Source organism: Cygnus olor, chromosome 1 (genome assembly GCF_009769625.2).
Source record: "Cygnus olor isolate bCygOlo1 chromosome 1, bCygOlo1.pri.v2, whole genome shotgun sequence".
NCBI lineage: Eukaryota > Metazoa > Chordata > Aves > Anseriformes > Anatidae > Cygnus > Cygnus olor.
In genome coordinates, this window is record NC_049169.1 from 89,533,689 (window position 1) to 89,556,214 (window position 22,526).

At 36.4% G+C, this 22,526-nt stretch overlaps 1 protein-coding gene across 2 annotated transcripts in view; it reads right to left on the reverse strand.

The window, feature by feature from the left end:
• Positions 1-22,526, reverse strand: part of ZNF654 (zinc finger protein 654) — a 35,343-nt gene that overhangs the window by 10,043 nt on the left and 2,774 nt on the right. The window contains exons 2-6 of one of the 2 annotated variants that reach the window (XM_040568368.1): positions 13,705-13,850; positions 9,075-9,156; positions 6,876-7,011; positions 2,585-2,787; positions 1,692-1,831 (exon numbers count right to left, since the gene is read on the reverse strand). In XM_040568368.1, coding sequence (XP_040424302.1) covers positions 1,692-1,831; positions 2,585-2,787; positions 6,876-7,011; positions 9,075-9,156; positions 13,705-13,850 — 707 coding nt within the window. Of the gene's footprint in view, positions 1-1,691; positions 1,832-2,584; positions 2,788-6,875; positions 7,012-9,074; positions 9,157-13,704; positions 13,851-22,526 lie in introns of those variants that run through there. The other variant, XM_040568379.1, reaches the window with a different exon arrangement.

The window sequence follows — 22,526 nt, forward strand, 5'->3', positions numbered from 1 at the left end:
TATTAAACATGATCCATATTTCTCTTGTAGAGTATATAATCAGTATGGCTCAACATCTATAAAAAACCCAAGTGCTATTCTAGCTACATAGACATAACTGCTCTAAACTCTTTAAAAGATCAACAAGTTTTATATTCTGAAGATTAAAATACTAAAAGATATTAAAATTCTTTTCTTGATAAACAGATACCAAACAGTACTTTAGTCTCTTCTGGTTAGGCATTTCACTGTTGATGCCTGCTTTACCAGAACATAAGGGCAGACATCTTGTTTCAAAATGGCTGATGCAAAACTTGAAAATCAACTGGGCATGAATAAGGTTAACATGTATCTTATTACAACAGAAGATGAAAAGCAAGTCTAATACCAATATTTACAGTGCATTTCTTAAAAGACTGAACCCCTGAGACTGAAAGCACTAACCGTGTAACTAACAGGTTACATTCACAAATTTCCTAACAAGCAAGAACTCGGGAGATGCAGCATTTGGGAAGGAATCAGCAAAATTGGATTACATTCTAACATTTGTCAGTGGACTCAGAAAAGCTATGTACCTGTTTTGGTTGAACTTTGTCTGTCTCATGGGGATAGTAATGGCCACTTTTTTTTTTTTTTGAACAATTCAATGAAAAATGCCACGGAATAACTAGGTTTTGCAAATAAATCATGTTATAATTTTATGTCATAATGAGATTTCCAAAGGTTGATTCAATGCAATCAACTACTTGTCCAATAGTTAACGTAAAAGTTTTATTAATGAAATAACATTTGTTTCAGCATGTCTGATCTTAATTACTTTCTCTAGAAAAAGACGTCTCACTTCAGCTTCCTTAAATCTGTAAACAGTGAAATAATTTTATAGATTCTAGACTCCATGTTAAAACTAGCTATACAAATCAATAATTTGATCTCAGTTGATTGAAAAACTTCAGATCTTTGCTAAGCCTTTCTGCTTCAACTACATAATCAGACAAATTAATCATACTTTAATCAAGATATGCAGACATTAATTCAGGTAAAGAAATTATATAGGCTAAATGTAAGCATTACCTTCCTCAGACACTTTTCAGTTCTGGCAATGAAGAAATTTGTTTTGACACATCTTCAGAAAATGCTTATTAGCCACAAAAGCGTCCAACTATCAAGCTGATTCAGTGTATACAAAGACACTGTTAAACCTTTTCATTCTTAATCCTTTCCTAGAAGACTCTGAATTACTTCATAAACAGAGTCACAATATAAAAGTTTGCATAATTCATAGCATACTTTCAGATATATATATTCTTTTTAGACACATTTGTGACAAAATACAGTTTGGTTATTATAAGTAGCGTGATCTAATTAGCTGGACAAGGAAATATCTGCATTGCAGGAGTCTACACACTGCATACGGTTACACTTTGCTAATAATAAATGCCGTATTTATAGGTATTTATTCACAGCCTAGTGTATCTAAAGGCTCACTCTTCTGTTACTTTGAAGCAGTTAACTAGGGTTAGGCACTAGGTAGAACACCACTGTATAGGACTGTGTGAAAAGGCAACAGGCAAAACAGATGTACTAGGAACGTTTAAAAGTCATGTATTATCTGTTTTTTAAACTTAAACTACATCTCAAAGTCAGATGAATTTCATTTTGGCATTAAGCATTTATTATCTGCTAAGCTGCTTCACCAGAAATAAAGTATTTACCATATACAATACATGTCCCCATTTTGGAGCTGTGGGACTAGGAACGATTCACATAGTTGTAAGGCTAAGGTAGTCTTCCCTTCTTTTTCAGTGTTGCAGATGATCTCAATTCCACTCTTGCAATCAGTCCTCAACAAGTGCTATACAATTAAAATAAAATCAATTTAGATAAATTTGCTAATACAAAATAAAAAATCTATCAGACCTCACTATATTAAAGAAGTCACTGCAAACTTCAGGAACTGCTATTATTTCTTTGGAACAGCTTTTGTGTAGGTCTGCAAATAGAGACTTTGGAAAGATTTAGAGCTCTTTTAGATTCTTAGAATAATGACAGTCAGAATAATTGTCTGAGTAATTAAGACTACACAAAAGCCTTTTTTTGAATAACAATAGTTCATTCTTAAAACAAAGTTAAGAAAAGTATTTTTTTTCCAGCAAGTGCTATCAGTGGTAAAAGTAGGACCACATTTAGACAGAGGGTGTCATTTTACATACTGGGGCAACATTAAAGGAACTTTAAAACTGACAAAACTATCATTTATAAAACACTGGACCAACATTAAGGAGGCTCAAGTGGTTTTGATACAATAATAGTCAACTGTGAAATAACAGTCAGTAAACTGAAGTTAGAAAATTTTAATGACTTAAATTACTTTGAGAATATATCTGTAAGTAAACTTGACCAAAAAAATTGCATTTAGGTCAACAAGATTTGTAGGCACTTACATTTATCTTTTCAGAGCCTAGGCCCGCACTAAATTAAGCAATACCAATGTAGTTGCCTGATTTTATGACATTTGCTTCTACAAAAACAGAGTTCCATATGCTCCTCTCAACAATTTGTACACAACAAGTACCACTTCATTAAAAAAAATGTATACTGACAATACCTCCTGGAATAGCTGATCTTCTAATGGTGACATATAAAGACAGGTGAAAAGAGCTTGATGGAAATACAGATCTTTACTGATATCTGGATGATTTATGCAAGATTTGATAAGAGCCATTGCCTCAGGGATGCGTTCACAGGCAATAAGGTATCTGGCACGTAGTTCAAAGAACAGTGGATTTTCAGAGCTTAAATATTTGTTAACTGTACAGAAAAGAAAGATTTAAAGGCAATTAGAATATTAAGTCCAAACACCAAATATACTTAAATTTAATGTTGTTTTTAACAGTGCTATGTCAACAAATAATATAAAGAAAAGACTCTGCTAAAGAAGCTATCAAATAATATATAAGTAAATGCCATCATCAAGAATCTGTCCTTTTACTCGGAAACAGAAATCATTTTTCTTATAACAGTAGTCTATGTCAGTATTTTGTTTCTATTTGTTGATCAACACAAGGTGCTGCAAAGGATTAGTGAAAATACATACAATTCAGAAGCAAATATGAACATTTTCAAGAAAGAAAATTCCTTCCTTTCTAAGCACTGAAATCTAGATGATTGTCTGAACTACAGGATCTACATCACTTCCAATACTATAACTATAAATATTTAAATCAACTCAGGATATTCTTACGCATTAAAATGGAAGAGCTTGGAGTAGGGAAAAAGTTATCTGCAATTCACAAGCTGTTGTTTTAAATATCTTTGAACAGTTCTGTTTTTGCTTGGAGAAGTGAAATATATACACTGTTCCTTCCTCTAAAAATAACGCTGGGTGTTTCCCCCCCCCCCCAAATGCCTAGATACCCTTAAGTATTAGTCTAGCTTGCTGGAAGTTGATTTTTTCCTATCTAGAACTTAAGTATTTCAATGAAATAATTTCAACTGAAAGAAACACTCAATACTACACATTTAAGCAATTTAAAAATAATGAAATGTCATCTTTTAGATCTCTATTTTAAAAGACTATACAGATTCTATCATCTCTTAGCATTAAAAGTTGAAGTGTCACTCGAGTCCACAAAATTCTATAATGCTGCTTTTATTTTGAGAATTGTTTACATCTTTTCAAGTAAATGCACTTTGAGGTCTTAATATTGCATTAACGTTTATGTAATATCTTGGACACTATGGCCTGATCTGCCTCTTGTATTCTCCACAACTCCCGTAAGATAGAGAAATATTCCAAAAAGACAATTTTAGTGCATAGCTTGCAGTACTACAAAGTGTTCCATATTTAAAAAAAAAATAAAAGACCACCGATTTAAAGTCAATGAAGGCTAGAAGCAAGCAGAGGGAGTTTATATCTTAGAAGGAACCTGTGCAAGGAAAGTTACAAGCAACTTAAACTGACACTTGGAAGGATTAAAAAAAATCAAAGCATTACTGAAAACCACAACCTGAACAGCCAAGAGAAAGTGTTTTCCTGAAATCAAACATTACTTGTGTAACAAGCTTTCACTTAAACTTTTTTTTAAGTTCCTCTGTTTGAAAGACATTCTTTATGTTCAGAAACAGCATTTCTCTGCCATCTGTATTTTATGAAAGCAAATGATAATACATGCAAGTGAACATTTCAGGTGTATTACTGAAAGTGATACAAGGTTTTAGATCAGCTTCATTAGTAGATTTATCATAAGCTCTACCTTAACAGATGATGATATTCCCACTACCCATTAGCACTTTGGGGTACAAACATTATAAAGGTGAAGACAGAAAAGACCGTGTCTAACAATGGTCACTGAACTGCAGTAAACAGTGATCATACAGAATAATCCTTAAGGCTAATTAAAGGCCTCTCCTTAAGTTTGAGTTAACATACTTCAGGTAATAAATCCCATCATCAGCTCCATAAGCAACCAGTACACAAGAGATTATTGAACAGTCTATCAAAAATCTCAGGCCAGAAACAGTTACCTGTTATTCTCTTCTAATTTTAAGAAAATGCTGTACGCGTAACAACTGGCTATAGCATTCTCTTCCCTCCAACAAGGAAAGATTGCAGTCCACAATACTGCTTGTTGTACATTCCCACTTGGTGCTGTAAATTCTTAGCTCAGTATGCCCCTGTTTTTAAACAGGCTGTGAGTTCCAGCTAAACAACTTGCAGGGCTCTGCTCCCTCCCTGTCATGGAATGCCCTCTTTTTCCAAGAAGGCATTTACAAGGCTTCTAAGTCTCCAAAGCAGAAGACAACCACTAACTATAGTAGCATTTACACAAGTCTGCAATATATTAAAAACAGCTTGGGGAAAACAACGTCTATTCTTGTCCAGGCAGAATGTGCAGTACTTTGCTTTGAAGAGAGAGATGCCAACCATCAGCTTCAAAAATAATTAACTGCTTACAACCGAACGTTCCTCTGTCTACAATACTCTTTTAGACATTCACATTAGGCTGTCCTACTCTTCATCACCTATTTATTGCATCTATGCTGCAAAAAATTCCAACCCATATCAAACCCTGCTATTTTTCTGTAAAACCCCAGACTACCTTCCTTTCCAGCCATCTCAATATACACTGCAACATCCCAAAGTACACTGCAATTCAAGTAAGGACAGGCACAGCAAGGTTTGTCTTGGCCTAACCTTCTGTGTAACTGATGAATCCAGGACAAGATTATGTAGTTCACACAGTATGTATTTATTCATCCGTCCGACTTCCATGAGTAATGGTTGATGATTCAGCAATAATAAGCAGTTTTCCCTCATTTAAAAGAGTGATCCCTGAGGGAACTCTATGGCCCAATTTCAAAATATACACCAAATACTGCCAGCTTATAAAGCAGCGCAGAATGTTTGCTTTAAGATTTCATAAGAATCAGATTTTAGATGAAGTGAAACAAAAAACAAAACACTTCCAAAAGGTGTTATCTAAAATACAATGTTTGTGATCGCAGATGAGATGTGTGGAGAGGGGTTAATCAGCAGATACAAAGAGGAAGAAAACCTAGGCAGAGGGGAAGGAGATGTAGCCTTCCATGAAAGAAAACAAAGTGATCAGCTAATGACAATAGGCAGTCTCATCATTCTCTGCCAGGTAAAACTAAGGAAGAATTCTTGAACTGTTACTCATCATAATCAAATGGCTTCATGCTGATCAAGGAAATCAATAAGAAAAAAGGATTAACTAAATCTTTGCTGGAGAGATAGAGATGGAACAAAACATTTCAAATTCCTACTGAGTCATACATGCCTTCATTCTTTCCTGAAATGTTCTATTATACATATTAATCTTTTTAGATTAAAACTTTTTCTTCCATTTGACACCTAGCTTCAGATGATAACCACCAAAACTCCTAGTTAGTCATGTGATGCAGAATAAAACAAGGATATTGTTTGTTTTCATTTTGTTTCTGTATATATATGTCCAGAAGTTTATCAGATATGTAATAAAAATCAAAGGTGAACTGTAAGTCAACTGCTTACTTCACAAGAGAGACAAGCAACAATCAAAGACTGCCCACTGAATCAGATTAATTTGCTACCAAACCACTTTCTTTGGTTCATCCTCTTCCTCCTCTGTTTATAACAACGTGTTCATTCCAGAAAGTAATGAATTTGAATCATTTACTGCGCCATAACTAGAGAAGAACTAGGTTTTTTTATCACTATCAAATGGAAACAATTTTCAAGAGGTTTTTTCAAGAGGTCATTAACATTGCTAGCAAATACAGAAGAGGCTAGTAAAGACTTCACCGTAGATTGGATATATGCCATTTTTACCCTTACAAACATTCATTAACTGCCAGGTTACATTTGTCTACACGCATGGTTTGAAAAAAATAATCTTTCTTTAAAACCCAACTATTATATATACTACCATAAACACAAAGCAGCTACCAGATGTAATCACAGGCTTAATTCTAAACAGAGCCAAGAAAAGCCCCAATCCCAAGTACATAAACTTAAAAGAAAAAAAATAAATTAGTCATAGCACCATGAGAAAAAACTACATATCAGGACCTCTCCGATCATGATACTTCAGTAGCCTAACCAAAGTCAACTTTCTCTATATGCTCTTCCTGGGTTAGAACACCTGGATGTTGTAAACACATTTTTAAGTGACTCCTCAGTAGCTTCTTGTATCTGAGTAACTTGATCCCTGTACTATAAAAGTAGACTAAAGCTATTAGCACAGAGATCTAGTTTTCTTTCAAGAGGGACTGACACTTTACTTCAAAACAATTGTGTGCAAAACCAGCTGACAACACTTGATCCTAATATCAAAAAAGCTTAACAGCACATTTTCCAGCACTCTAAAAAAACAATTACAAGGTAATTTAAGTACCTAAGTCCTGTGATACAGGCTTTGCTTTAAGAATTGCTTGTAATACTGGATCCTCCCATGGTCCACCATCTCGAATGATTCGAGTCACTAGTTCCAGGTTCATATTTCTGTATCTATTTAGAAGGTTCTGACATTCCTACAAGAAAAAAGAAAACACAGTTAGAAAGATGAAAATAAGTGTTGTCTAAAAATATATTCAGACCACCCAAGAAGATATTAAACTAGCAAACCCATTCACATTCAAGTATTTCCTCAGTCAACAATTGAGCCTACAAAGTCTTGACCGGGCCTAGATAAAGTCCTAAAGCATCAACTCATATTCTGTAACACAGAACTGTGGAAGCCAGAATATTTTCTACTGGCACTCAGCAAATCTTCCATTAGCATAACAATGCAAATTGCTTTCATTGGATTATGAGATATTATCGGCATAACTCTGTGGGAAAAGTCTTCACCTGATGCTAGTCTGCACAGATTCAGACATGTTGACACTGGAATTGTGGTGCAGTGATGAAGTCTAAACTCTTCCAAGCTTAAGGGAAAAATTGAACTAAACCATGTGAATCACTAGCCCTCAAGCAACCATTTTAATCCAAATTTCTATCTAACAGAAATCACAGTTGCCCACAACAATATGTAGTGTTTTAGCCACCCAGGATTTTCATATATGCCAAGTTCCATACCTCCCTTCCCCCATTTTTACTTGCTGGTAAAAGTATCAACATAAGAATTCTACTGTTGATTAACAGTCACAAGAAAAAAGTATCTAATTTTGAAATGGAACTAAAATGATATCTTAGCTTTCTTGTGGTATGTTTATAAAGTGAGCTGAGATGACTAACAATGCAATTGAAAAATAGCTTCTATGCATATACAATTAACTTCTTCACATATGTTCTTTTTCTGTAAATTCTTTTGTTTTCAATTCCTCAATGTTTTCTTTCATATTCAAATGAATATGTTCAATGGTAGAGATCAGTTAAATAAACGAAACAATGGTCTTCACTACCAGTTTGATTATACAACAGATTCAGACGTTCTTTATCAAGAAAATTATGTAAAGATGCATTTTAATACATTCATCGTTTAAAAGTCAAAGCACTTGGGAATTGTAATACAAAAGCACACAGAATAAATTACTATGCATCACATTTGGTAAAATTATTTCTTGTTCATAGACTACTTTTGAAAAGCACTTACCCAAGGACTACCGAAACACCCCATTACTCTTCTGCAAGAGACCATACTCATTCATGGGGCTGCTAAGCCACTCCTTGACCCTATTCTTCCACTAATTCTCAGTAAGAATATAATTGCTGCTGTTTAAATAATTAAGGTAAGCAGTGCTGACTTTGCAGCAGTGATAACAGAAAGGTGTCAATGTAAAAATCACAGGAGGATAGCTATTCCTCAAACTGCAGTTTCATGATCAGTCTTAACAGCAGAACCAGCCCTGTTTTTCACCCTGTTTCCACATCAAGTTTATTCTCTCGTGGTTGGCACAAGTGCTTTCTTTCACATGCACTGAACTCAACTCTCAAAACTGGCCCAGGTCCAAAAAAACAGACAACAACAAAAAAACACCATGAAAACCCAACCCTTATCTGGTGAAAAAGAGGGCTACATGTTAAATCTGGGAACATTTCTCTTACATGGTAGTATACAGACATACCAAAAATTGTCCCAGCCTAGCCAAGAGCAAAATAGTTTTAAACAATGCCAGTTCATGCTGACCTGAAGAGTTCAATGAAATATAGCTCCAATTTCCAATTTACTGTTTAAAACCACAGAGGTAAAACTTGACCTTTCATGTCATGAGGTGGTAAAAAAAAAAAACACCACACTGGATGGAGGATGACATTAAGCTCTAATTAGGCACAAACAAGCAAAGCTTCTCTTCTATATAGGAAAAGCGTAGATTATGTCTTGACTCAAAAAATGGTTTTAAAAAGAAAACAATTTATGTTTTACCTAGTCCAGAAAAATTCCAATAGAAATACTGATGATAAATATAAGAATAATTGGCTTTCCCGTAAAAATATCCTTTTTATTAATTTGTTGGTATAAATGCAAGTAAAGCAACTCATCTCTTATTATAATGGCATATTTCCTCCAGGTTATATATCCACAAAAAAAACTTGTCTTCACATGTACTAAAATAGCATTATCAAAGGTTTGTATGAAAGTAGGCAACACTACCTGGATTGAACCTAAAATATCTTTCAAAGGATCTTCATAGAACTCATCCTTTCCAAAGAACAGCAGCAATTCAAAAAAACTCCTAAAAAACAGAAGTAGTGACAAGTCAACCAAACTAAAAATGTCCATTCAAGAAATGAAACTACTGTTAAGTCTACTGCTTTCCATAGCGCTAAAACAAAATAGCATTTTCATAAGTTTTGGGTCCTTGCCAGCACTGAACAATCAATGTAAAAGTTTTGGCTAATACCTAGACACTCCAAACACTATTCAGTTCTAAATTTTAACATTGGTCTTATAGTCTGTGCTGGACTTTTCCAGTTAGACTTCCCCCACTCCCCGAAACACATTTTCCACCAATCATCAGGTCACAAATAACTTATCTATACAAACAACTTATCTATAGATGTTAACATATGGTATCTAACAAGTCCAAATTAGCAATCAAACAGAATACTTAAGAATAAGTTAAAATTCCCATGGCTACACTGTTTCCGTAAGTTCAGGTCATCTAGACTTACATACAGTATCTGCCTGTTCTTCTCTCTCAAGGACTGTAACATCCTCCATACTGCTGTTCCTCACTCACCATTAAAAAAAAATGATCATCCACCAAAACATTTGTCAGATATGCAGCAATTTTGAGGAAGAGGATAGCTATACAATTACTGAAGAGTGCACACACTATATAAGGCATACTGACTTTATGTAAGTGCAGATTCCCAGCAATTCATATTTTCAAGTATGATGAGCATCTTGTACTAACACATTTTATTCCATTTCAACCTGCCTTATTGTAACACCCACTGAAATCTCTCTAAAGAGATGCAGGTTTAAAGGTGCTATTAATTTCATATTTCCAAACAACAGCCTTTAAAGATTTCCAGAAGTAGCTTTTGTGCAAATGTGTAAACGGAACTACATTCACCTCCTGCTTGGCATTCAAATGAGTTGATTAAAAACTTTGATTTTACCACAAACAAAGTTTTAGGCAAAACAGATCCCAGTGCAGTAATGCAAATTGACAAGTATTACCACAAAAGAGGTGGCATATAAAGGAGAAGGCAGGACTGACCCTTGCAAAAGCAGACTAGATTCCAACTGTCTCAACAGTGGCCTCCATGTTTTCCATTGTATTAAAATAATGTTCTAGCTTTTTTTTCTTCATTTATTTTTTCATTGCAGTGACTGAGAAAAACAATCCCCTGATAGCAGAATCAGAGAGATTGATAAAAATTAACCTTCCAGAGCTCAGGACAATTTTAAGTTTTCACTTACAGAAGCATACTTCTAGATATTACTTGCAATTCAGTCAATGGCTAGGCAGTTGCATCTTACGAATCAGCAGACAGCTCCAGCACATCTCCTACTGCTCTGCCTTAAGATTCTGAGAAATATTATTTCTATTAGGAAAAGTAACTATCAAGTATTGCATTAACATAACCTGCAACTGCTGGCTGCAGAAGTCACGAACAGGAGGCAGTCGGTATCTGAGTGACTCTGACAGGTTAAGATGAAAATTCAAAGTTGAATGGAAACAGTGTGAAAAGCAAAACTGTGTACATCTAGCGTGTTTTAAAGAACAGAACAGCAAAGGCTTTTGGTCTCATAACATAAGAACACACGGATCATTTTCTTTAGGAAAAAAGAAGGTAGAAGACAAAAACTGAGTGAAGTTCCAGCACTCTTCCACTTACTGTTCTTTGACTCAAGATCTTACTGACAGCAATTTCTTTCCTGGCCACCATATTTAGTCTTTTGTTGCAACATCTCTTAAAACAAAAGGCAGGTTTTCACGAACTGCTGAACAAGGTACTATTTTGCATAACATTTAAATTCGTTGTAATTATCCCCAAATTTCAAGTCACTCTCTTATCCTCATTACATTTGAGATTAACAGCTGAAGTATCCCTACAAAACAAAGTCTTTCATTTTCAATAAAGCAGATATAGAAGAATTTAAAGAGCAGTTTTAAAACATTTCCCCTCTTATTTTCAGAAATAATGCCAATTAAAAAACCTTAATATTCACATAAGCAGAATTTTCTAAAATGTTCTTTAAAAGTCCAAAAATTTCAAAAGTTTACTATGGGAATAGTTATGGAAATAATGCAAGAGAATCACAAAACTAGGTTTTCTTTAGATTATGCTGCAGTAAGATTTCTCTTAGATAATTCCTAGCTAGAAAATTTAAGATACACATTCATCAAACTCAATGACAGGATATTTCTACAGATTAGATCTTCAAGTCTCAGCTGAAATACATACTAAAAAAAATCAGTACCCAAATAAGTACTTTGTCCAGAAACACATTATCTCATCTTCATGTCAATAAAAAAAATGCAGCCTATTGACTCTCAGTAAAGGTCATGCTTCAGTCATGTCATGATCTGGAAAGCAGCCACACTGGAACTTCATAATTGGCTAAGACAAAAGTGTTTATAGCAATTTATATAAGCATCAGTTTTCATTTGTTTTGACTGACTTAAAGACAGTAAGATCCTGACCAAAAAAATGGAAACTAACAGTGATCAAGCATAAACTGCAGTTTTCTTCTGCATCAACACCCTTGCTTCACAATCTTTCGAGACTAATAAACGAAGCTATTGAAACATTTGTATTTCCTAGTCACCAGTGTACATTCCGTTAAAATCACTATAGCCAATTCCAGCTTGGCCTTGCTATCTTAAAACAGTCTGCAATATTGCACACCTACATTTATATCCATTTGTCCACAATAATGGTGCTTCTGACTCTCCCTGACATCACTTCTTCAATATTACCGGCATTAGAAGATTGTCTAAGAACACTGACAGCATTAATAGAGAACTCTATTAATGTAATACAGATGCTGCCTCATTTGTGATGATGAGCATGGCTAGTACATATAGGAAATGCAACAGTCACTGCTGTAAATAAATACTTTATCATCTAGTTACCCAGGAAGTCTTACTCAAGTGTGACAACATGGGCAGATTTTTGTTCTATAAGAACTAGGACTTAATACACATCAAGTTTTCGAAAGAGATTTGAGCAAGGTTTCCTAGGTAACTTGGACTGTTAAATCCTAGAATGCCTCTATGACATTGCCAATCAAGCAGATTCAGAAGAAAAAAAAACAAACTCATTATTCAGTAATTCTAGAACAGGAAGAAACGTCAGCAAGTAAACTCAGCTTCAAAAACCAAGACAGACAAGGGCATTAGGAAGTCAGCAATCAGTTCAGTTCTAGATTAGCAGGAATGGTGACCATCCTAAATACAGAAAACACCTGAATTTGTAATTCCCACTCCACGTCCGCACTACTCTGATAACTGGAAGTGTTTACAGGTGTGGTTTGACCTTCATGAAATGAGTTTTTCTAAAAACTAGAAAAAAAGAGAGGTCACCATCTTTTGATTCATTTGCTAGTTGTTGGCAGATGATACCTAAGCATTCCAGTTTAAAAATCATTATCTTCTGATTCCATAAATAGTCTCATGTCAAATAGCATCCCCCCCCCCATAGGTCTCACTGGTGAAGTTTCACCAACATTTAAAGATAGCAGATATTTGGACAAGTATACCCAATAAAACTTTAATTTGTATATAATTATTACTAATAGCTCTAGAAGAATATAAAGAGTTCCTCCAGACAAAGTAAAGGCTGAGAACATTCACCTCCGAAGACTTGATGAAGCATGATGAGAAGTTTCCAAATAAATTCTGAACTGAGACACTAGGCTGTATCTGAAATCAGTACTCAACAAGAAAGCTGGACAGATAAATCTGCTTTACTCAAACTGAACTAGCAATAAAACTAAGCTTTTGAGTTTTTATCTCCACCTGTTGATGAGAAAATCAAGTACATTGTGTCTTGGATAGCTAACTCAAAGATTTTGTTTGTCTTCTTCTGTTGAACACTAAAGTTTTTGAAATATTAAAATTAGGTTCTAACAGCAGAAAAAAATGGACTTTTGCTATGTATTGATCATCACCCTGACACTTTCAGCCTTCACGTGGGAAAACCACCACAAGAAAACCAAGATTATAATAAGATACACTCTGCAGTTCTCTGTCAAACTGAATATACAGTTAACTGACCAAAAGTCATAACAAGTCATTTCCATATGCATTTTCATGACTTGAACGTAAAAAAAATCCATTTTAAAATTGATTAATTTCTTAACCAATATAAGAAATTTGTTTATCTCAACAAACACTTAGCTAGTTACATCATTAGAGTAGAACAATAAATACTTTCAGTAACACATTTACAATTATGTGCTGCCAAAGGTCGGTCTTCAAATACTCCAAAAAGTATTTTTCCCATGAAAGCCATCTGTAAGGTGATCACTTGACTTATTTCTTCAGATAATTTGTTTCGTCGGAAAACCCTTATGACACAATACTGGAATATGCAGCTTGAATACTTAATGACATAAAATGACTTACCTGAATTATAGTTTTCACATCCACAGTTAGCTGTTCTTTTCTTACCATGTGTGACTTTGTTCCACACAGCTAAGTAACCTGGCAAAACCACTCCTAAAAGCTCTGAGGACCTCTGAAAACCTATCACTATTATAGAAGTACAACACTGACATTCTACATTTTACTGGAAATAGTAATAAAAAAGTAAGATGTACTTACAAAGCTAGGCTACTCAATACATATTGTACGTGCTCACATTCAGCTGGAAATGATACACAGGCAGACGTGAAACAACAGAGAGCCGTTTGAAGCACCTGAAGCTGAGGCAAAGGAACCTGCCATCTTCCAGCATAGTCTTCAACAACCTAATGACAAAAGCATTGAAACCTGTATTACAAACCGAAAACATCCTCCTTAGTTAGAAAAAAAATAGTTAATATTGTACCTGCTTCGTTTCCCCTCCTTCCTCAGAAGTAGGGTTTAATCACCCAAAAAAAATTTCATTCCACAAAAACAGAATACCGACCATTTTCTGTGCCAGATTTTAAAAAATAGAAACTTTATGACTTACATTATAAAAGATGTACCACAAAGAATCTTCAACTGAGTCTTTTCAGAGGGTAAGTCCAGGAAATAGTTCATACTAATATAATATCACAGTAGTTATTATATTCTGCATTTAAACTTAAGTTTTTATTTTGCAACAGAATACCAATTAGAGTCTCTGTAACAATACTCAGACAGCCTTTTCTAAACAAATTTTCAGGGAGGAAGATGACTAGCCTGCACTCTTCTAGCCTTCATGTCAGCAGAAGAGGGTACAAACAGTCACTCCTTCCTATTTGAAAAAATAACTAAGTTTAGCCTTTTTTTTTTAATGTGCATGAAAGAACTTAAAGCAAATTGTGCCCTGATCTACAGTTATGGAACTGTACCACTATTTATAAAGCAACATGAAGGTGAAAAATAGGTGTTTTAATGGAGACATTGATTAAATCCTTGCCTGGTCATCTAGTCGATCTTACTTGTATTATTAAGTGCAGGAATACCCATGTTTCTGGCACTGCCTGTGCCCACACAGAGGCTCACTAAGCCAGCGCCATTCGGTATCACCACACTGAATTCCTCTGAGAGGCCCAGTCCACTCAGAACGCTCCACACGTAGACAGCACTGAGTTGAGCTCAGCACTAAAACACCCATGGGTAAAAGCACCCACCAACTCTGTAGCAGACTGGTCATTACACTGCTGTCCAACAGCAATAAGGAGGCCAAGGGCTTTGGGTCTTGTCCACTCTTTTAATCAACAGCCAAGACGCAGGTCATAGGCAGCACTCAGCAGAGACTGAAAGACAAGTTTCCTCCATGCTCTGGCACATTGCCTTTCTCACTGCACTACTGCTTAGGCCTCCTTTGCTCATTTATCGTTCTCTCATTTTTCCTCCATCGCAATGGCACAGCTTCAGTAGAAGCAGAAGAGAGAAGCCTAGCTGGGCACTAGGGCTTGGGGCACTCTGCTCCTTCTGAGGAAACTTCACTGAGATCTCCTACACCCTTAGGAAGTGAGAAGCTGAAGGAACACAATGCCATCAGTCACGTTATGAAGGAAGAGCTAAAGCACACACAAGGAACCAGTGAGTGACACAAGGAATAAATTGAAACAAAAATCAGATATATTTTCCTTCAGGATTTCTTTTTGACTTTAAGTCTGTGAATCCCTCTCAGATTTGTCCTGTTGCCCATCAGCTAAATTAAGGATTTAAAAGTCAAGTTGAACAGCCGACATTTTTAGCTCCAAAGCTAAAAAGCTAAAAACTTTAGCTAAGTTTGGTTAGGGCTCTGCAACACGAACAGGCCAGTGTCCCATTTCTGACAGGTTGGTTAGAGTTGCTCTAAAGGAAAGCAGCTATTTGTGATGGGACCAGTAATCTTTTATCCTCACAAAAAACAGCCAAGGCTGATTTTTGTTTTGCAAACGTATTCTGTCTTTCTGCCAAATTTATTTCGATAATTCCTGTTTGAAAATCAGTTAGTTTAATGCAGCAAGTATCTAGGTCAATTGGAAGAGAATTAGTAGACTCATTAATAAATCCTCTTCCTCTTGCAAGGAAGAACAAGCACTTAATAAAATTACACTGACACCATCTATTGTGAGCTCTCCGAAATATTTCTAACAAGGTGCCTTGCACAGGGAAATACAAAAGTCTTAGGAAAAACAAAGCAGCAGAAAACACCTTTTGGTGAGTTTAGCCTCTAAGTGGTCTAACAACAAGGTAGAGAAAGTTTCGGTTCCCACCGTGGTATTCTACAACACTTCGGCTTGACAGCCACAGTACTGATATGTTCGGACATAATTTCAACCAGTGAGACAACAAACATTTTCTTATGATACTAATTTTTTCTTGGTAGCATAAGGTGCTAACTGTAAATAACTGTAGAAAGGATTTATGACAGCAAGTGATGAAATTCAACACAGACAAGCATGCAACGATACTTGGGGGAAAAAAACAGCCAAAACATTTAATATGATGGCCTTCAAATTAGCAGTTACCACCCTGATGCAAGACTGTTATTATACTAGATGTTTTCATGAAAACATCACCTCATTGTGCATCACAGTGCTCAAGAATGCAAACTAAATACGATGAGAGTAGTTAAGGCAGCAAATCAGAGCGCTACCTACTCAAAACCACAGCACATCCCCACATGTTTCAAGTCACATGCTGTTCTGGTATCTACCCATTCAGATTTCAAAAGGCAACACAGTAGGACTAGAACAGCTTTGAAGGAAGGCAACAAATGCTATGTAGCAAAATAAATTTCACATAAGGATCAAGTTGGTAAACAGGAACAAAAGGAATTACAGGAAATAGTTTTTCACGCTGAAATCAAGCTATGGATCTCTTCACTGAAGGGATACTGCGGATGAAAGACCGCATGAGCTGAAAAAGATATCCTCTGAAAGGTACTAACTACATAAATAGAAGGTTCTATCTAATGCTTATGAAAGTATATAGAGAGATGAAAGTTACTGTATTTGCTCATTTCATTCCTTAATTAGGCACATATGAACTTCTGGTAAGATTCTGGTACTGATGTCAGGGTTATTGCTTCTGCAAATAATCAGAGCTCAGAATGAATGCAACGAAAAGTCATGGTGAGAACAAAGTTGGACACGGCAGTCTCCAACAGGCATAGTCCTACCTTACAAAAGCCTGTGCAGTCCTACTAGTTGCTTTTGCTGCACCAACAAACTCACCTGATCCCAAAGCAAGCTAGTTCAGGGGCTAGCTTGCCAGCGAACAGCCTGTTCTCCCCAAAGCCATCAGTCATTGTCTGCATTGGCTTTGTTAACTGGCTCACCACCCTACCATGAAGTACCACAGGTAGCATAGAGAAGAACTTGGCCAACAGCAACACTGCACTGGAGTAGGCAATTAGCCTGCAATTCAAATATATCCACAGAAATTCACAGAAACCCCCTCCCAGACTCACTTGAAACTGGTGAGGAGTAACATAGACCTGTTGGAATGGGCCCAGAGGATGGCCACAAGGATGCTCAGAGTGCTGGAGCACCTCTCCTAAGGGACAGGATGAGGGAGTTGGGGTTATTCAGCCTGGAGAAGAGAACGCTCCGGGGGAGACATTACAGTGGCCTTCCAGTACCTAAGGGGGGCTACAGGAAGGCTGGGAAAGGACTCTTTGTCAGGGTGTGTAGGGACAGGACAAGGAGGAATGGCCTTATACTGAAAGAGGGTAGGTTCAGATTAGATACTAGGAAGAAATTCTTTGCTATGAGGGTGGTGAGGCACTGGCACAGGCTGCCCAGAGAAGCCGTGGATGCTTCACTCCCTGGAAGTGTTCAAGGCCAGGCTGGATGGGGCTTCGGGCAACCTGGTCTGGTGGGAGGTGTCCCTGCCCAATGGGAGGGGGGTGGAACTGGATAGGTTTTAAGGTTCCTTCCAACCCAAACCATTCTGTGGTTCTATGAATATGAATGGTGTACTTATTTTCAGAGTATGGATACCTGAAAACATGCAATCTGTCAGTCCCAGGAAAAAAAATATATACTTTTACATATATAAAATTAGTCAAATTCTCAGACTTGCATCTATCATCAATAAAACAGTGAAAAAAGCGCTAAACTATGTGTGAAATAAATCCTAAGCCACCCTGCACACACATTCTATTTGTAAAGGGAAAAAATAAATGTTTGTTTAGCAATTCTACGCATACGTCAATGTCTGCTTTTAAGCACCCTCATGCAATAGCTTTTTCTTTAACAGGAACACCTTTTTTTGGTGCCGTCCTTTGAAATAAGTCAAGGTTTACAACAAACAACCAGGAAAATCCCCCAAATCAAAACAAAATCCCTAACTTTACCACTTCTGATATTCTTAAAGGAAAACAAAACTCTAAGGGACATGCATATGGTCACCCTTATCTTGTGAAGTTGTATCATTAACACCTCAGAAAAATCCAATAATTACGCTGTTTGAATGCTAAATGCTTAAATATTTAAAGTTTATGCTCATGAGCACATTTTTAACAAGAAAAATAATTTTGATTTAATGAAGTCAGCCAAACAAGAAGCACATAATATTGCCAGAAGAGTGACATGTTCTTTGTCTGATATACAGTGCAGAAAGACAGAAGAAGGTGGTTGGTTTGTTTTTTTTATGAATTTCTGCAACAATTCCCTTCCTGAACCCTGTTTGGGTGCAATTTTTTTATACACTTAAAGACTCTCCATGCATCATTCTCCATTTCCTCCATGATTCTGCTCCCTAACCCTGTCTTGACCTTTCAAATTACCACCACCCATGAAACTCTCTCATTCAGTGCAGATACAGACAGATCACTGGAAGGGAGACTGAAGCACCCTTCTGCCCACACCCCGTTTCCCCACTCAACTCTACCTTTTTTCTGTGCCAATAGTTGAATGCATTAAAGAAGAGGAAGTACTCTAACTCAGAAGAAAATCCACGATTCCAATGCGTATTCTTGAGCAGAAAACCAAGATGGGGCTTATCAGTCTCCTATTAGGAGTCTCTAAGTGCACAGGTAAAGCAACTAAACCCCATAATAATGATGCAGCAATGAAAGATCTGAACCAACGCAAAAACTAATTTTCCCTGGGATATATATATATGCAAAGTGACTAAATGCGTAGCGACTGGAATACACTCCAAACACGTGAAGAAATTAAAACATTACAAATAACTGTGTTATTTGCAAATCTGTAAGACACGTGAAGCAAAGGGTTTTTGCAACTCTAGGCCTGAGGTTGCCACAGCTTTTCTTGTCCCTCTCCGCAACAACAAAAAGAAATGGTAAAGTTTTGTCATGACTAGAATTTGAAATGAAGTTACTTGTTTTTTTCTTTCCTGTGAGATTTAACAGTAAAGGATGTCACCATGGGATTAAAGCCACAACAGCTCTGTGAGTACTGCTGTTTACAGTTATCAAGAAAGCTAATTGGCACAGAAAACAAAGTAACAAATATGGTGCTTGGTACAGAATAAGATAAAACCAACCAAAAAGGATTTAAAGTATCAAGAATAAAGAAAAAAAAGCTTGTTTAAATATGACTTTCCTGAAAATTAAAAATCATCATTAAAAGCAACAGCTAATGCTGGCTGACTACCCCAGAAGTACCAGAGCAGCTCAAATGCAAAAGTTCAGTTCTAGAAGAGTACAAGTAAACCATAAGGAATGCCAAATGTATTCTACCTGGAGTATTCTGCCTGGAATCATCAGAAAAAAAATAATCAAACCTTTTTTTTACTTTTTTTAATCTTATTGAGTCAACGGCCAAAATTTTGTTACATTTTGACATACAGTCGAGCTAACTGTATCCTTACAGAAAGGGATTTAATTGGCCAAATAACAGTAGGAAAGATCTTAAAACTTTCAGGCTCTATAAAACATTATTTAATCAAACACATCACAAGAAACCATCTGAAATCACTAACTAAAAAATGGACGTAAGCAATGGCTTTACTGCAATTCACGTGTGAATATTACATAAGGAATAACCAAACATAATCACGCTTCTGGCAAAAGAAAAAACATCACCCAGCAATGGTATGACACATTCTATAAGGCATGTTTCTGCCAAGGCTCTACCCTCAAAGCTAAACGCTTCCCCCCACCCGCAGCCGCTGAAAGCTCATGGATTTGGCTCAGCTTGCTTTAAGTATGAACGCTACTTAAGGCAGTGTTCTATATATCCATTACATTTAGTTAACCAAAGAGCAAGCTTCCATCCATATTTACAATCTGTCATTTGCACGGCAGTGAAATTATATGTTAACCCTAGAAAAGTAGATTTGGCTCCTTGTAGCATAGAGTTAATGTATAAGATTTCAATATAAATATTGGTGTAATATTTCTCCTCACCTTTCAATTAGTCCCCCCTAGAGCGAAAATCAACCAATTTGTGGAATTGTTTTGATTACATACATAGACAGTTGACATGTGAACTGACTTATCAACACACAAGTTCAGATCACAAGTGATATTAGTAAGACACAACTTAGGTGAGTTTCAAGTTAAAAAAAAACAAGTATTTATTCTCCTCATCTGAACAATTGCCATCTAAACAGGCCTTTTCTAATTTCTGTGCTACCTTTTGTTACTTCTATGCTGCTTAATTAAAATAAATCTGCCTTTTATTCCCTGAAGAAGCCTGAGTAAGAAACAATCTGTAATCTGCCAGACTATGCTACAGAAGCATCATTCAACAGATATGCTTCTTTTTAGATGTACAAACCTGCAACTCCTACATTACAAGAATCTTTACACATTTTTCCACACAAAACTGGACAGCTTATTTTTCCTACAAAAGCTAAACTTTGAGAGAAGGTATTATAAACTGGAAAAGAAGCAGTACAAAGAAGCTGCTGACTGAGTCATAAAAAGTTCCGGAGAACTGGAGGAGAAAAACATTACCATGATCCTGAGAAGTATACAAACACAAAGGAATGAAAACAAGATAATGCTAAAATCCCAGAAACCTATCCTTTTTCTAAAAGCTGAGAGAAGGGGTTAATATTTACAGCATGGGAGGTGATTTCTCAAGATAAAGCAGACACAGAGGTTGAGGAGACCATGAAGAGGGAATCAGTATGTGAGTAAGACTTCATAATGTTAAAGGTAAGGCCACAGCACTAAGGACTGCCTCCTTCAGTGCACAAATAAATCCATCTGCAAATAAAGAGGCTGCAAATCAACTGCTCCTCTTCCCGAATTCTCCCTAAAAGTTGACTGAAAACAACCAGGTATGCTACACGTGGCTTATCAGGTTTCTCATCAAGTGAGAAAGGAAACGGTGCCACCACCAATACCATTCTTTGCAGACATGTCATCATTAACAGAACTGAAGCTTACATCCGGCATTAAGCTCAGGAGTAAATGGTGCTTACCACTTGTAATTTGTAAGGATTTCTTTTTAAACCTGCATCTCAAGCAGCACAATACTAAGCTGCTACCTGGTAGCAAATTGAACACACTCGGTTTTTTCCCCAGCCAAAAGGAGAAAGACAGTAAAAAAAAAACACACAAACATTCAAATCAGTATGGTATTCTTGGATGCTTTTTTAATTTAGTTATTACAGACTGTATGGTTTGCTCTTTAATTTAATTAGCAATATCACACATTATGAAAACTAAAAATGTCTGTCAAATAAGACAAATGTGACTTGGAACAGCGCTCTCAAAACTTGACCCACTAACTATAAAGTTTTTTATTCAAAAAGCTACAGAAAAAAACTAGAACACCACACCTCATTGCATGAGAAAGCAATTGGCTCAATTTATACCTTTTCAAAGAGAAAAAAGCTTAAAAGAAATTGAAGAGATCACTTGTCATTACTAGCACTCAGCTCAGCAAGACTTCTGTAACTAAACTGTAAAGCAGCATATGGATATCAAATGTATCCCAATAGCCAATAGTCCAAAATTAATGATAGAGAAGTTTGGCAAAACCTAAAGCCTTTTCTGTATAAAATATAAGAGCAGCTTAGCAACTACTGTCTTGAAGATCAAAGTAAGAATCAAGTGCAAATACTATCAAACCTAAGCACATGGCAACAAGTATGAAAGTGTATTAATCCCAGAGTTGGAAGTACATTCAAATGTGTGTGTTTCTATGTTTGTCCACACAACATAATGCAGACACTGAAACAGACAGACAGTGGTATAGATACAGATGGTGGTTAAGCCATATACCACTGATTTCATTTTTTGTATGTGTACTGTAATAAATCCAGTAACCACCATCTTCTCCACTGCATTAAGTTTTACTTCGTTTCTGAACTTACAAACCCAAGAATTGCTTTTCTAGCAGTGACTCAAGATACCACCAATTCATGTAAGCAAACCAGGCAACCTTTATTTCAGGAGGTCAGCTCGTACTGGAAGGCAGTAAACTGATGCCCCAGTGAAAGAAGATCAAGTAGCATTTAGCCCTCACAGCATTACTTTACACCAGAATCACCTTGTGTTTGTTTGAGTCAGTACTGAACAACATGAAAACAACACCTGGTAGAGTTATGCAGCCATGTGGACAACTACAGAAATGCTGGGTGTAAATTGTAATATTTTGATAGTACTTGATGTTATGAGAAAAGTCTCTGCAGAGAATAAGCGATTCCAAGTTAGTTGATAAAGCTACAGCCACCTCAAGTGCAACAAAGCAAGCTACGTTCACTTTCCATCTGGCTGTTAAGGTTTGTTCTCAAATCATATTCATCCTTCTAACTATAGAAGCACTCCCTCCACGCTCACAGCAAAAGCAACTGCCTACACCACTTTATCTGCCCCTCTTTGTTTCTTCTCCCTCACATGGGAAGCTCCCAAGGGCTCCGGTCACAGAGGCAGGGAAGGAGTCCCTGATAAATCTGAACAGAATTACAAATTCTGCATGTGACAGAACTAGTTGAGCTCAGGAAAATCTTGCAAATGTTTAGACTACGGGGTTTCTCCTAGGTACCACCTTTCAAATTTCTACTAGTCACAGACGCCTCGTTCTTTTGCTTGC